The following is a 14,403-nucleotide window of genomic DNA, read 5'->3' as shown; positions in this document are numbered from 1 at the left end:
GTCGTCGGCATACAATGGACGCTCAATCTTCTCTCCTCCCAATGATGGTGGAAAATGCCTGACCGTTTTACTTGACTCCCCGTAGTCTGCAATGTAAGAGTTATATAAAGAGGGACCCAAGGGACAACCCTGCTTTACTCCTCGTGATGTCTCGATTTCCTCAGACAAACGCCCGTCCGCACTGAGGCGTCCACGTATGGAGGTCCCTTGATGTAAAGCCTTTATGGGACCTAAGATTGAATCCGGACAGCCTTTTACGTTACGTCCAGTTTCGCCCAGAGGCGCTGTCTATTGACCTGGTCAAAAGCTTGGACCAGGTCAATGAAGGCCACGTAGATGGGAAGGCCTCCTTGTAAGACTTTAGCCTTCAGGGAACTCATGAGCAAGATGTTGGTGGTTGTTCCTCAGTTTCTGATGAAAAGCGTCCAGTACAAGGGATGCAAATACTTTCCCCATCACGTCTAAGAGGGCAATCGGCCTATACTGGTTAGGATCATCAGTTGCACCTCTCTTGAATATTGGGACGATACTTGCTTTTTTACAGGTTGATGGAATTTCCTTAGTAAGATTGTAGTTTGAAAAAAGCTTGCTCATGATGCTGGCCCACAGCTCCGGATGTTTTTTAAGTTCCAGGTTACTGATGCCATCAGGCCCCTTGAATTATTCAATTTCTTGAGTTTGCTAAGGATTGACTCTTTGTCATCAGGGATGTTCCATGGAATATCGCTTTTATGCCTTACTCCTACAAGCGGTTGGGTGGTGTTCACAGCCAAAATTGGTGCAAATAGTTCAGAGAAGTGGTCAATGCAACGGGCCTCCCCTACGTTGTTCTGGATGTTATCGTTGGTATTGCTTAGTGTCCGCTTAATCAGGTTCCAGAATTCCTTTGGCTTATTTCCACAAATGGCGGACAGCATTTGTTCGGAGTCTTTCTGGTATAATTTGTGACGGTAATGCAAAAGCCAGCTTTTGTAGTTTCTGACTGCCTCTGACCAATTTGCCAAATTTTCAGAGGAAGGTGACTTTTGATACAATTTCTTGAGCCTTCCGTGCTCCTGTCTTTTCTCTATCAGATCTTTGTTGCATGAATGTAGATGCCTTTTCTGCGGTTTAGTTGTCTTTGCTGTAGACATCAAGAATCTGGTTAATAAGGGGGTATAGTCCAAGTTGATCCCGTTCCTTTTTGCGTTTATCTTGACCTTATTTCGATAACAAGTATATTGTGCGTCAATTTCAAGCAGTCCTTTTTCAGAGATCCTAACTCGTTTGCCTTTCTCCGATGTCTCAAGTGGCAAAGAGTACGTGGGCGTTTGTATCCTAGACACCAATCCTTCTATGATAAGGAGGTTATGGTCATTTTAGGCTGTGGGTTAGATCTTGAAGTCGTGAATCTCAGGCAGGATGTCTCTTGAGACGAATATATGATCAATCGTCCCTTGTTGGTCAACTCTTTGGTATGTCGGAATCAGGAGATTTGTTTTAGAACGGTGCCAATGGAGATTATGCATGTCCCTGTCAGTCATTAGCTTGTCAAGGAGTTTCCCTCTTTCCCTCGATCGGGACTTTTGGTTCGGCAACTTCAAACGATTACCGATCCCTTCACATGTAGCGTTGAAATCGCCCTTTATGATTATACTGTACTCCAAGATTTTTTCCTGTGCTTCGTCTAGGAGGTTTTGGAGTTCGTTGATGAAATCCTCATTCCTTGTCATCTTGGGATTCCAATAGACATTTATTAAGAGGATTGTACTCTCTTTCATTTCACTAGGCGAGGGCTTCCTCGTGAGTGTTGATGCCTGGATCCAGTGCGGCGATGGCAAGATTTCGGAAACGTCGATGCCTGATCCGGCTCTGATCGCAGTTATGAGTACGGCTGAGGGACGACATGCTGCTCCTTTCTTAGCACTCATACAGATTATTTCAAATCCATTTAATTGGGGTTTGGTGGTCAGCCAAGTCTCCTGTAGGCAGAGAATATCGAAGTTGCCCAAGTTGACATCTGTTTCTTTGGTGAGATGCACAAAACCCCACGTGTTCCAGAATCCTAGTTTTAGTAGCTTCAATGGGGGTGTTTTTTTGTCGATAACCTTTTTCCAGTTTGACGGATGCTGGCTCTTCTCTTCCGGTAATCTTTGCTAGTGTTTTCAACGAGAATTGTTGTCAGATTTAGGCCAAGACCAAAGCTCAGTTTGGTTTGCCCCTGGTGCTCCGTAGTTACTTGGTGCTTGGGCGCTTCGTGAAGTGTGTTGTAACCTTTTGCTCTGATCTGATTTCTGTTCCGGGTTACTTTCTTTGTGGAGATTTTTTCCGGATGTTCCTCTTTCTGCCTGGTTAAAGCTGTAGGATCTTGATTTGTCCGTTAATTGGGTGTTATAAGACGGGTGGGCGTGGGTCATCCTACTAATATAGTGGGTACGAGGACCCCTAATCGTTGGCAATGAGTTCTTTGAGTTACTTATTTCTCTGTCTGCTCTATTCAGTGAATCCTCTTGTTTATTTGAGCGCTTGATTTCCAATAGTTCGAATCCAAGTGCCAGCAAACTTTCAGATTCCTTCAGTAAATGTAGTTCGATGGCTTTGGAATTAAGATGTATGTAGGAGTGGTCGGTTCTTCCTGACGTACTCGGTTCCACCATCCAAAGATCCTAATTTTGAATATGTTTTAACCTTGGTATTTGAGTTAGAATTTTGATAATGTTTGTTCTGTTCATGGTCAGGTCACCCTGCTTTGAATTGATGTTTTTCAGCCTTAAAATACAATCACTCACAATTTGCTTTGGTTCCGTTTTCCGGTCTATTTCCGATTCAGATCTTCTATCAGTTTTGCTATTCTTCTTCTCTGAAGAGATCTGTTGAAGATGTGAGTCTATGTTCTTTTGGCCTGATTCCTTGATTGGCTTTGAATTTTTTAGGTCAGTTTTATCCCCCTGTTTCCGGGAGTGGGCGGACACAGGTGAGGATCTGTGTCTGGTCCAGATGTTTATGCTTGCTCTACGCGCCGGATCAGGTCTCTTTTTGTCAGGAGCATTCGACCTTGATTTTGGTATGTCAGCAAATTCCACTTTTTGAAGTTTTTTGGTTTTCTCTGGGGTCTTTGATGGTGAGGCAGAAAAATCATAGATTTGCACTTTATTCGGTGGTTCACTATTAGGGGTTGCTGTGGTCACTTCCTTCGCTTTTCTCTTCGATGTTTTCCTTGAGTTATTGTCAAACCCAATCTCGTCGATTGTAAGAATGCTTCAGTCCGACTGCTCCTCTACGACGAGGACTGGATTTGTTTCCTTCACACGATTGTTTCGTTTTTCAATGGCACGGTTCTGGTGCGTGCTAGGCGCCTCCTTAGATTTGGTCGGGGGACCTTCCCTCCTAGCCACAGCCTTGGTCTGTCTCTTCTGAACTTGTGAGCCAGCTATCACTTCTGGTGTATTATGATCCTTCTTGGGATTTCGATGAACAATCGACTTTTGCTGAGTGAATATGCTATATGTGAAGACCTTGAAATTTGTGTCATGGCCTTTGTTTGACCTCTTCATACCTTCTACAGTATTTGGAAGATCAGAGAAGGGATTGGATACTTGTTTTCCAACTTCTTCTATGACCACACTAAGGCTGTTGGACACTGCAGGCTCTTCTTCCTCCTCTATTATAGCAATTATGGCATCTAAAGGCTCATCTACTTGCTCGCATGTTGAAGCACCACGGTCTCTGTCTTGTTGAAGTGTCGTACTAGCTGCCTCATGTGGGGTAGCAGGTAGAACTACCGAGGGTACTTTAGTATGTTTCGTCCGTCGGTTGATATCTTCTTCGTCAAGTGCATGTGATTCGGAGAGATGTTGTAGGGGTCTGGGCTCAGTCGGCCTTGTCCAACAAACTCTCCTGTCTGCCCCGGTTACCTGGTACCCAGTGATGTAGCCTTCCAGATAGTTCAATTCTGACTGCATCAAGGCCAGCATGGACACCTGGTCGTGTAGAGTATCATTAATGCTTTCGAACAACTTGCTAAAGTGTGCCAGTGCTATCGTTACTGTGGACATGATGGTCGTTAAGTCCACTTTCTATTGGGAAGAGTGTTACGATGAGAGGTGTTGAGTTTCACTTAGTCTGCGCATGGGTATTGGAGTATAGGTCAGCGCAGGTGTTTTTGTCAATTCTTTGTCATTACTCTTCTGAAGGCTTTTTTGGTCAGGCTTGTTTAACATTAAAGGGTTTCTTATCATTGGTGGTTGGGTCAAGACCTCCTGCGGCCCAGGTTGCTCTGGACTGTTCGTTCTTTCGGTTCGTAGCTCCGAAGCAGGGCAGCGTTGCTTAGGTAAATTCCCGGTCAAACTGTGGTTTTGCTATTGGTTCGACCACCTTGCTTCTGTATTTGCATTTTCTGCTCCCGATTTTGCGAGAGATTTCGCTAGGTAGCACATCCTCCCGGTCCCGATATGATGTTCATCATTTCCGACTGTTGTGTAGGTTTGTTGGAATAATGCCATCTAAGTGGCAGCGAGGCGTCTTCCGGAGTTTTGTGTATGGTAGTGTCAAAATGCCCTGCGACTGGGATGGGTTCCTCTGTAGAGTCTCTCAGAGATGTTACGTCTATCTCTGTATGGAAGAGACTCGCTAAGATTTCACTATCCGAAAGCTCTGGCTGTGGATTTAATCGCGTCTCCATTTTTTTCCAGAAGAAGTCGTTCAAAGCTGCCACTGTGAGGGGTTTAGTCGGTCCATTCTTCGGGCCCATTTTCTTATTTGGGGGGACCTTAGGTCTTAAGGTCAGTCTTCTTCTTGTCTTCTTATGGTTATGTCGGTGAGTTTTCATGGGCATCCCTGCTAGTGATTTATATTGGTCCTCAGTTTGAGCTCCTGATTTTTCCTTTTTTTTTTTTTAAAACTACCATTTGGGGCCTGACGGATTCGGGCTTTCCTAAGCCCATATTCGAGGTACCTGGTTCTGTGGAAGGCTCAATTCCATCTTTGTGTTTACAAGAAACAGAGTCGTGTGCGGTTGGGCAAAGGTTGATATTTTTCAATTTCGGTAGATCTCCAGTATTTCCATTAGAGATGTGAGGATTTTGAAAACCAGCCTCTTTAGGGCTCACCAAGTCTTCCAGCGTTGGCGTGCTGTGCACTTGAGCAGCGCATGAAGTTACCGTTAAGCCCTGCGTTGAATGGGTCCTTTGGTTTTGAGCGTTATCATCAGAGTTTGTGTTTGTGGTTTGGTATGTTACGCCTTGAGTGTTAATGATCATCAGGGGGCTCGAAACAGTAAGAATTTCAACTGGTAGGTTGAATTTAGTCTGCTTCTCAGAACTGAGCACAAGCGCGAAGCTGCGCTCTCGGAGCTGATCAGTTCGAGTGAAGTCTGAGGCCCCTCCTCCAGGAGAGGCGTAAGCACAGACTGAGAGTTCTGACCAACCACCGCGGGCAGTGCCGCCAGCAGAGTCTCAGATTGAGGCCGCTCTCTCTGAGTCCCCGACGGCGTTCCAGAGTCGGAGGCTGTGACAGCGCCAGAGAGGGGCTCGTCACGGCTCGGCAGATTTGTCAACAACCTTGCATTTTTTGCAGGAAAATCCGAAGAGAGTTCGGGCGGATCCGAGGAAATGGTCCGTTTCGGAACCCGCTTAGGCACTGAAGACTTTTCGGCCCGCCTCTTAGTATTGGATTTACCCGTTTGGGCTTCCTTCAACGACCGGAGGACCCGGCGGGTGAATTCCACCTCGGAGCATACAGTTGGACAGGTATGGCGGAGGGAAGGGGACGGGAGGGTAGGGGTGGGACAAGGACAGGGAGGGCTGGAGTGAGGAGGGGGGAAGCCAGTGGGGTAAGGAGTGAATTTCGGCATCCACAACAACCGAAAGGGAGGAGGGGAGGGACGCCATACCCGTACCGGCTCTAGGGCTGCTCAATGGCAGGGATGGCTGCAGCTTGTCCCTTGTTGCCACTTTTATCGGTGAGGAGTCCATCTCAGCGGTGCAGACAGCAAAGCTGCAGAGCAAAGCGCACGGTGTGGTCCGGGGTGGCTACGGCCACGATCACGCCACAGTCTGCCAAAGGCTGCAATCACTCAGCAGCTCACTCCGCAGCCGCTCCGCGTGGGTATTTGAAGTTTCAGGTGAGCTGGGAAAACAAAAATTACTGTAGAAAGACTCAGGGTCTGGGTCTACCAAAGTCTGCAGTCACTCAGCAGCTCACTCCACGATTTCTCTGATTATCGCTTACCCCTCCTGATTAGTGCCCCTTCTGCCCCGTTCCCTGTTCTTTTTATGATATGTCCTGCTCCAATTCCCTCAGTGTCTTCCCAGGTGTTTCCCAGCATTCTCTTAGTTATCTCAGCTGTCTGTATTCCTTTTCTCCCCCTCTAATTAGCCGCCCTGATTCCCCTTCTGGTGGTGACCTCCATTTTGAAGTCATGGAGAAGTGCCCTGTCATAGGCTTGACAACACAGAGTTGTGAGCAGCTTCTGCCTCTGCTCTTCTGTGACTCAAGCTGCCGTGCTTCTGAAGAGGCGCTAAGAGGTGTTGTTTCTGCAAGACGCAGAGACAATATACCTCAGTGTGTCCTGAGGCGTTCACAGTCCCTGCACGTTGCCAATTACTTGGTCTTCAGAGCTGCAAAGCAGTGGGGTTGTGTGAATGAGAATGTGGTTCTCTCCGGATGGCTCTTCAGGAGTAAGGGAATGGAGGGATTGGTGATTATACGAAGCTCTTCAGGAGTGAGGTAATGGTGGGATTGGTGATTAGACAGATGGCTCTTCAGGAGTGAGGGCATGTAGGGATTGGTGATTAGACAGATGGCTCTTCAGGACGGAGGACATGGAGCGATTGGTGATTAGACGGATGGCTCTTCAGGAGTGAGGGAATGGAGAGATATGTGATTAGACGGATGGCTCTTCAGGAGTGAGGTAATGGAAGGATTGGTGATTAGACGGATTGCTCTTCAGGGGTGAGGGAATGGAGGGATTGGTGATTAGATGGATGGCTTTTCAGGAGTGAGGGAATGGAGAGTTTAGTGATTAGACGGATGGCTTTTCAGGAGTGAGGGAATGGAGAGATTCGTGATTAGACAGATGGCTCTTCAGGAGTGAGGGCATGGAGAGATTGGTGATTAGAGACGAGTTGATCTAGTTGGAACTGGGACTGCCCATGACCTGAAGAGACCCCCTTCCTGCCTCTTTTTGACTGTGAGTAAAAGCATGCACACCGTGGATTCCTGGTCTCATAAGGCTAAAGGGTTTGGTAGGGGGAGAAGAATTTTGAGTGATCCCTGTGTACTGCCTCGAGGTAGTGTGCATCATGTCGCTTGAGGGCATCCCCGGCCGGATCTACGTGAATTTTCCATCACGGAAAACTCAGCGACGGAAAAGCTCACATGAGAAATGTGCGAACCACAAAAGGTTTGCACATTTCCCATGCGAACACGCATTGAAACCCCCACAGACCCACACCCCCAAGCACACCCACAACACCCCCACCACACACTCCCACCCACACCCTTAACACACCTCCACCCACACCTCCAACATATCCAAACCCTACTTACCTTTTCAATGCTATGTCCGTACGGTGCCAGTTCCCATTCACTTCCATGATTGGGAACCGGCGCTGCAGGGTCCTTTTCTTTTTCGGGAGCTGCAGGGGTGTCCCCCGCAACCCCTGCTCACTATACTCAAAATACTCTAAAGTATAGTGAGCAGGGTATTTGCGGGGGACACCCCTGCAGCCCCTGTTTTTTTGGGGCGGTTTTGGGTGTTGCAGAGGTGTCCCCCGCAACACCACGCTCACTATAATGGTGAGCGGGGTGTTTTTTTGTTGTTGTTGGGTAGTGAGCAGGGTGTTTTTTTGTTGTTGTTGGGTGTGGCGAACTCCCCGCTCACTACAATAGTGAGCGGGGTGTAAAGGGGGACACCCCCTTATACTAAACCTACAATGCTACAAAGGTTTGAATTTTTGGTGTTCGAACCTTTGGTGGTAGCATTTTTAGGACTTTTTGTACATGCAAACTTTTAGATACGATAAAAACATACAATACCTCCCCGGCCCTCTGAGTCCCTCGTAAACCTACAGGCAGCTCACACAATGTGAATGTCACACCACCCACTTTGCCAAGCACCTCCTAAGTACTAATTAGCATATTATTTATACTGAGATACTTTAACTAAGATCCCCCATCACTTTCTCTTTTTTTCTCATCTTCCTTTGTGATTCCATCAGAACAGCTCAAAGGGTTTGGATTGTACTAGAAAGGGAACCTATGTAGCAGGCAACAATTAGGCATCAAACCCTGTTCTTACCCTTTGCACCCCCAGACCTCCTTCCCCCTTACATATGTTTATGTCAATTCATCTTGGCCAATAGCTTCCTTTCTGTTGTGTTATCTTGCATTTGTATGGCACCTCCTGCCGTAGATTATGGAGTCAAAATGCTTTTTGCCTGTCAGAGAGGAGCAAATACAGGTACATAGTTGGGATGAGGGCGAGGGATAGATAAGTTACTCAATAAGGCATGGGAGCTATGCAGACAATTGGACCAAATTTATAGTGGGACTCAACTCTATTCTATGGGTCGCAGCTCCGAAAGGAGAGACAGCTGGAGAAAAGGGGTTCGCCGCTCGAAAGGCTATGTCTGGACGTCACTCATCTCATTGTGGGCCAGTTTTGCATTTAAACCCCGATTGGGCTGAATGCACAAATACATATGTGTTAATAAATGGTTAAGTCATTTGTAATTTATTTTCTTCCACACACAATTTACATACATGTTATTCTCACAGACTTTTCTCCAGATGCACATTTTTGATGTGCAGAATGTTTGAGACGGACAGAGCCAACTTCCCACCTGCTGCTCAAAGCATTGGTTAACCAATAACAACAGGGAAGGAGCCCCGGCTGGACAACCACGAGGGTGTTCTATGGTGGCCTTGCGACCAGTCTGGCGATATTAGCTGTGATAACACTGCATTTATGGCAGAATGGACGGTGCTAATACCATCAAACTGAATTACCATTTTGGCAAGCAGTAACAGCAATTTAACACCTGATTTGGGGTTCTTGTTGTGTCGTATCACGGAGTGCCATAAGACTCCATTGGGGAGATGTGGAATTACTGCATGAAGCAATACCGCCGGGGCCGCTACCCTCGCTATTCATTAAGGGATTACCCCCATGTGAAAGTAGGTGGCTTGGAATGTATACGTTACTAAACCCATAATCTGGCTGAGTGGTAAAACTAGCATGATTTGGAAATGCAACCAGTTTCACCATTACCACTGCAACTATAATTACGACTACTCAGGTTAAGATCAATGCCATCCAAGATCTGACATGCTCAATCCCATTGCTCTTTTTTACTTCCATAGCTACTTGATTAATCAAAAGGTCTTCCATCAGAAGGCCCGATCCCATGAAAAACCTATCTTATGTTCCAGGACATGCCCAGTAGGCAGTGCCACAACTGAAGCAATTGATGCATCAAAGTAGGATCCAAGTGAAGCACCACAATGCAACATGTTGGAGTATTGGTCTTGGTAGTATCTCGAAACAGTCTTTGGGGCTCATTACAAGTTCGCCAGTGTCCCACCGGTAATTCTGGTGTGATATCGGCAAACTGCCCCTACCGTTTCTGCCACCTGATATCCCAGTATTACCGGGATTTTCCAGGCAGCGGAAATGCCGGTAAATCACCATTCCATGGAGGGGATTGCCACAATTACCGGCTCCGGTAAAGCCAATCCCGGTAATTGCGCCATTTATTTGCCAGTGGGGGCCTGATTTACCAGCAGGTCATGTCGCCCCCATCGGCAAACTCATGTTTTTTTCTCGGTACGGAAAAAATGCTAGTGCCTGAAATATTGGCAATTATACTGGCATTTGTCCCGTACCGGGAAAATCATAATGAAGCCATTGTGTGATCTGCATGAGATGGCATACAATAAATCCCACAAACCATCCTACTATATCGTCAAGATTGGTACTGCCTTGAACTAGTTTGTGTGTGATCTATGTAAAAGGTATGTCACACATCCAACAATCAATCCTATTATAGTGTAAGATTGACACACTCTCGATCTACATGCATGTGAAGGTGCTTCATAAAACCCACAATGTACCATGTTATTGTATTAAGACTGATACCCTCTTAATTTAGGTCTAAGAGCATATGAAAATTCGTGTAGTCTTGATAAACGTCCCATGACATGTGCAATATAATGTGATATAAGTGGTCTTGTATAGCTCCCGTCTGCCTCTATTGGTGGCCTCACTGTGCTTCTCATAACTCCCACAATGCACCATCTTACTTTATTATGATTGGCCCACACTTAAAATAGATTTCATGGTATATCATGCATCTGGCATTGTATCCTGTTGACCTGAGTGCAATGGCATACCATACATTCCACAATGCACAGGGTTATTCAATTAAGCTGTACTTTCTTCAATATGTGCTATGGCCATATCAGAAATACTACAATGCATCAGGTTTTAGTAATGGAATTTGTGCAGTCTTGAACTGTGGCAGCCTTTATAAGATCCAAGTGTGACGGCACATTACAAGTCACACAATACATGTGATACCTCTTAAATCCCTTTAGATTTAAGATCTACCTTGCATTTTTCAATCATCCTAGAATGTCAGGCCAGAGAGCAATGCTCACCCACTCCTTCACCACTGAGTGCGCCTACAGTGGTGGTAGAATAGGGCACTGCCACTCATCCTTCTGCATACACTTCTCAAACTCTGAACTAAACACAACCATACTTCTACAGTACAACAAACCACATACACTTCACTTCACTACAACAACAAAACATACCGCACAAAGACTCGCACAACAGCACATGCCGGCTACCATCCGAAAATCACACCTACGCTCAGCGAACGGTGTAAACCGAACTGAAGCTGCCAACAGCACATAAAAGCTCTCGCTCTTTTTTCCCGCTCGGTCCTACTGATTTATATACCCCCTTACTCTCTTGCTTTTCAGATCCAGCAGAGCACCAAGGGACCACACAGGCGGTGACAGTGCGTGATATAAGAACCTTTAACATAACATAACAATCTGTCAGTCGTTGGCCCATGCATTTATATTTGACGACATATAGAAATGGTCAATTACCTTCAAGGTCCAACTTGACCATTCCTGTGTCGTCTTCCAGCTCGTTGGTGACCTCACATTCATATCTGCCATAATCCTGCAAGGTGACGTTCTTGACGATGAGGGAGGCATCACCTGGCCCATCCTCCTGGAGCGCACAGCGGCCCTTGTAGATGCCAAAGCCTTTTCGTTCACTTCCCAAAGCAACAAAAACATCACTGAATGTCATGGTGTCGGTGATTTTGGTCCACTTGATGCGGATCTCCGCAGGGTCATGAAGCGACGTGTCATAGTGGTATCGGCATGGCAGGATGATGGTCCCTCCTCGGTGGGTCACCACCTTTCCTGGGGCCGTCTGGACCACCACCTCACCTGTCTGGTCCTCTAAAAGAAGGGAGACATAAGAGGCAGAGGTCATGGAATGCACAGTGTGTCCATCTGGGGTTTATGCGCGGTCACATAGTTGTGTCCCTATTTGAGCGGTCAAGTGGCCTGTATGTATATGGGTGTCATCTACTGTGTCAAGTACCTGTGTAAGAATGTATGCCATTTGTGTCTATTCTATAAGTATGTGTGGTCACCTGCATTTCATTCCAATGTCTAAATGTGTGAGACCCTTAAGTCTGCATCGCCTTCCTGTCTGACTCTCCCCTCGCGCCCCTCTACTCTTTCCCTTTTTGCGGTCTTCCCCTTTATTTCTCTGTCTCTCAAGCTCACCATGATCGATCTAGCTCTCTCGTATTCGCCCTCCCTTTCTTTCACTCTCTCTCTCCCCCTCTCTCTCCCTATCTGACTCTCACTCTGCCTCTCACATAGGATTTCGCTGTGGTGACGCACAGGTGCCATTAGGGCAAAACACCCGTTGCTGTGACTGCTAGCTCCTTACTAACCAAATGACCACCACCTGGGACTTTCAGGGCACTGATGCACTCCACAGCGTGCCCTTCATCATTGGGCATAGAGTGTGGGTGCTCTGTAGTCTAGTCGAACAGACCCGAAGGTCCTCTTCTCCACAGACCTTCACTCAAGTACTCTGACAGCGACGACAATTGCTGCCTCTCTATTACATCAGGGTTACACAGTGTACAAAACAACAGGCAAAATCTTATATGTGCATTTTAAAATATAAATCGACTGAAAGAAGCTTGTGATTTGCTATATATTTGATCTGATATGATGATATGATAGGTTATTTATAGCGCGCTTAATACCCAGAGGTTTCTAAGTGCGGACCCGGGGATCGGACCTGTGTCTTGCTTCCAAGGCGAGCATGTTGCCCCTGAGCTATCCTCCCGAGACTTGTCATAGATCTCAGTTGTCCCATGTTAGGTGTGGGAGACAGTAAGAAGAAAGTGCCACCCATGGAGTTGGACATCACGCTGAACAGAAGTGGAATGGAAGGAAATTAACATGCCTCCATAGTCCTGGTATATCATCCTCACGTGAGTATCTTGTTTTCCTTCATTCGTCCCTCATTCGTTTTTATTGTGGTTGCCTGCTGGCACCACCACCTGCCAACTATTGTGATTTTTGTATTTTGCTTGTTGGCCAGACACTGCTACTAGAAGTGCTGTACAGAGAGCAAATATACAGATAGCGGAGGAAGTACCTTGTCAGGGCACTTTTACAAAGTTTCAGGGATTATATTGGTGAAGGTGAGCGAGTAGTGGAGGAAACAAGTGTAAGGTGTTTCTCCCTCATGTAACTGTTTTCTAATATGTAAGAGTGAACTGCAACCTGTAGGAGTTCTGAGCTAAGGAGTCTAATACCTCACTGCACACATGTGCACACCAGAAGTACCCAGGGGGAAAAATGGGATGGACCTTAGTGAGGACCAAAGGAAAGTCCATCCCTAAGAGAGACAACACACCAGTGCCCCATTGGTTAAATAAACAGACACAGTCTGGCTTAATGTAACATGCGTGTACAGCTTTTCTTCATATATTTGAATTCGTCAAAACCAATCCTTGTTGCACTTGGATCATTTTACATTTCTGAACTCCTTTCTGAGTCTCTATCTTGGATTATACAGTAAATTAACAATATTCACTAGTTTCATTTCCAGGGGCGTTGCTAGGGGGGGCTAAGGGGGCTATAGCCCCTGATCTTTTGCTTGTAGCCCCGGATAGAATCTCAGGAGCTACAGCCAAAAGACTAGCTAGCCCCGAGCCTCGACAGTCCCGATATTAGAGTAGCCCTGGATCTTTTCCAGACCTAGCAACTCCCCTGTATCATTTCATCAACTTCACAGTGTCATTATTTATATATTTTTCTGCTGTAGTGTTTCCTCAGGGGGTCCTGTGAGACCCATTGGACCCAATTAATTCCCTTATTTGTTAAACAACTATTCATACAGTTCAGAGTTGGCACCTGGGATATTGTGCATTCCCCTTTGGATAACTGAAAACTCACTTGTGACCTGTAGGCCTCAGGAGACTTTGCGCCTTCACATTGGTTAAATAAATATTTACCTATTCCAGAGTGGTCCTCTGAGAAAGCGCGCATTCACCTTTGTTCAATAAATATTTAAATACGTTTATGTGGGTCACAAGATAACGTGCGCATTCACCTTGGTTAAATATATATTTGTACCCCTCAGAGTGGTCCACTGAGAAAGTGCGCATTCACCTTTGTTCAACAAATATATAAATACGTTTATGTGAGTCACAAGATAACGTGCGCATTCACATTGGTTAAATACATATTCATACAACATTAAAAAAAAAAACCCTCGGAAGACATCCCAGCAGGATTTATAAAGTTCTGCCCCGCTCCCACTGCGGGTGAAGTGTAAGATGCAGACCAGGTCAATATCACATGTTCCCCCCCGGATCAATACCCCCTAAAACAGCCTGGGCCTAGACTGGCTGCGTGACAAGTGAGAGGGATTCTACAAACACCCAGGTGGGTTCAACCCCCCTTCCGGGCACCACACTGCCTGTTTCCAGCGACTCCAAACGTTGGCCGCACCCCTTCTTCTACTGAGCGTTGGTTAACTTACAAAACACCTGCCTGTGTCTTGTTCGGGAAGGGAGAATGGAGAAAATCCCCCATCAGGGAACTCTGCGGCCCAAGTGTAAACCGGCAGCTGGCTAACACGGCGCTCGGAATCCCGTTCTTCTGCCCCAGGCCCCGTGCAGTACAAAGTACGGCACGATGGAGGGCCTGGGGGGTTAGGCGCAGGGTGGGGGAAACAGAACGGCGCGAAATACAAGGGGAGGGGCAGCCAAGCGGCGCCCCCATCTCAGCGTTGCTAGGGAAACCCCACACGGATGGGGGAAAGGTGTGAGGAAAGCAACAGGGGGGCAGGAGGAAGTCCAGCCC

General features: G+C 46.6%; 1 protein-coding gene across 1 annotated transcript in view; it reads right to left on the bottom strand.

Moving 5' to 3' along the window:
• Positions 1–14,403, bottom strand: part of HAPLN4 (hyaluronan and proteoglycan link protein 4) — an 805,823-nt gene that overhangs the window by 447,600 nt on the left and 343,820 nt on the right. Inside the window, exon 3 of the mRNA XM_069649117.1 lies at positions 11,101–11,463. Coding sequence (XP_069505218.1) covers positions 11,101–11,463 — 363 coding nt within the window. The remainder of the gene's footprint in view (positions 1–11,100; positions 11,464–14,403) is intronic.

Source organism: Ambystoma mexicanum, chromosome 1p, assembly GCF_040938575.1.
Source record: "Ambystoma mexicanum isolate Mex_15411 chromosome 1p, UKY_AmexF1_1, whole genome shotgun sequence".
NCBI lineage: Eukaryota > Metazoa > Chordata > Amphibia > Caudata > Ambystomatidae > Ambystoma > Ambystoma mexicanum.
This window is presented reverse-complemented; position numbering and strand designations above follow the sequence as displayed.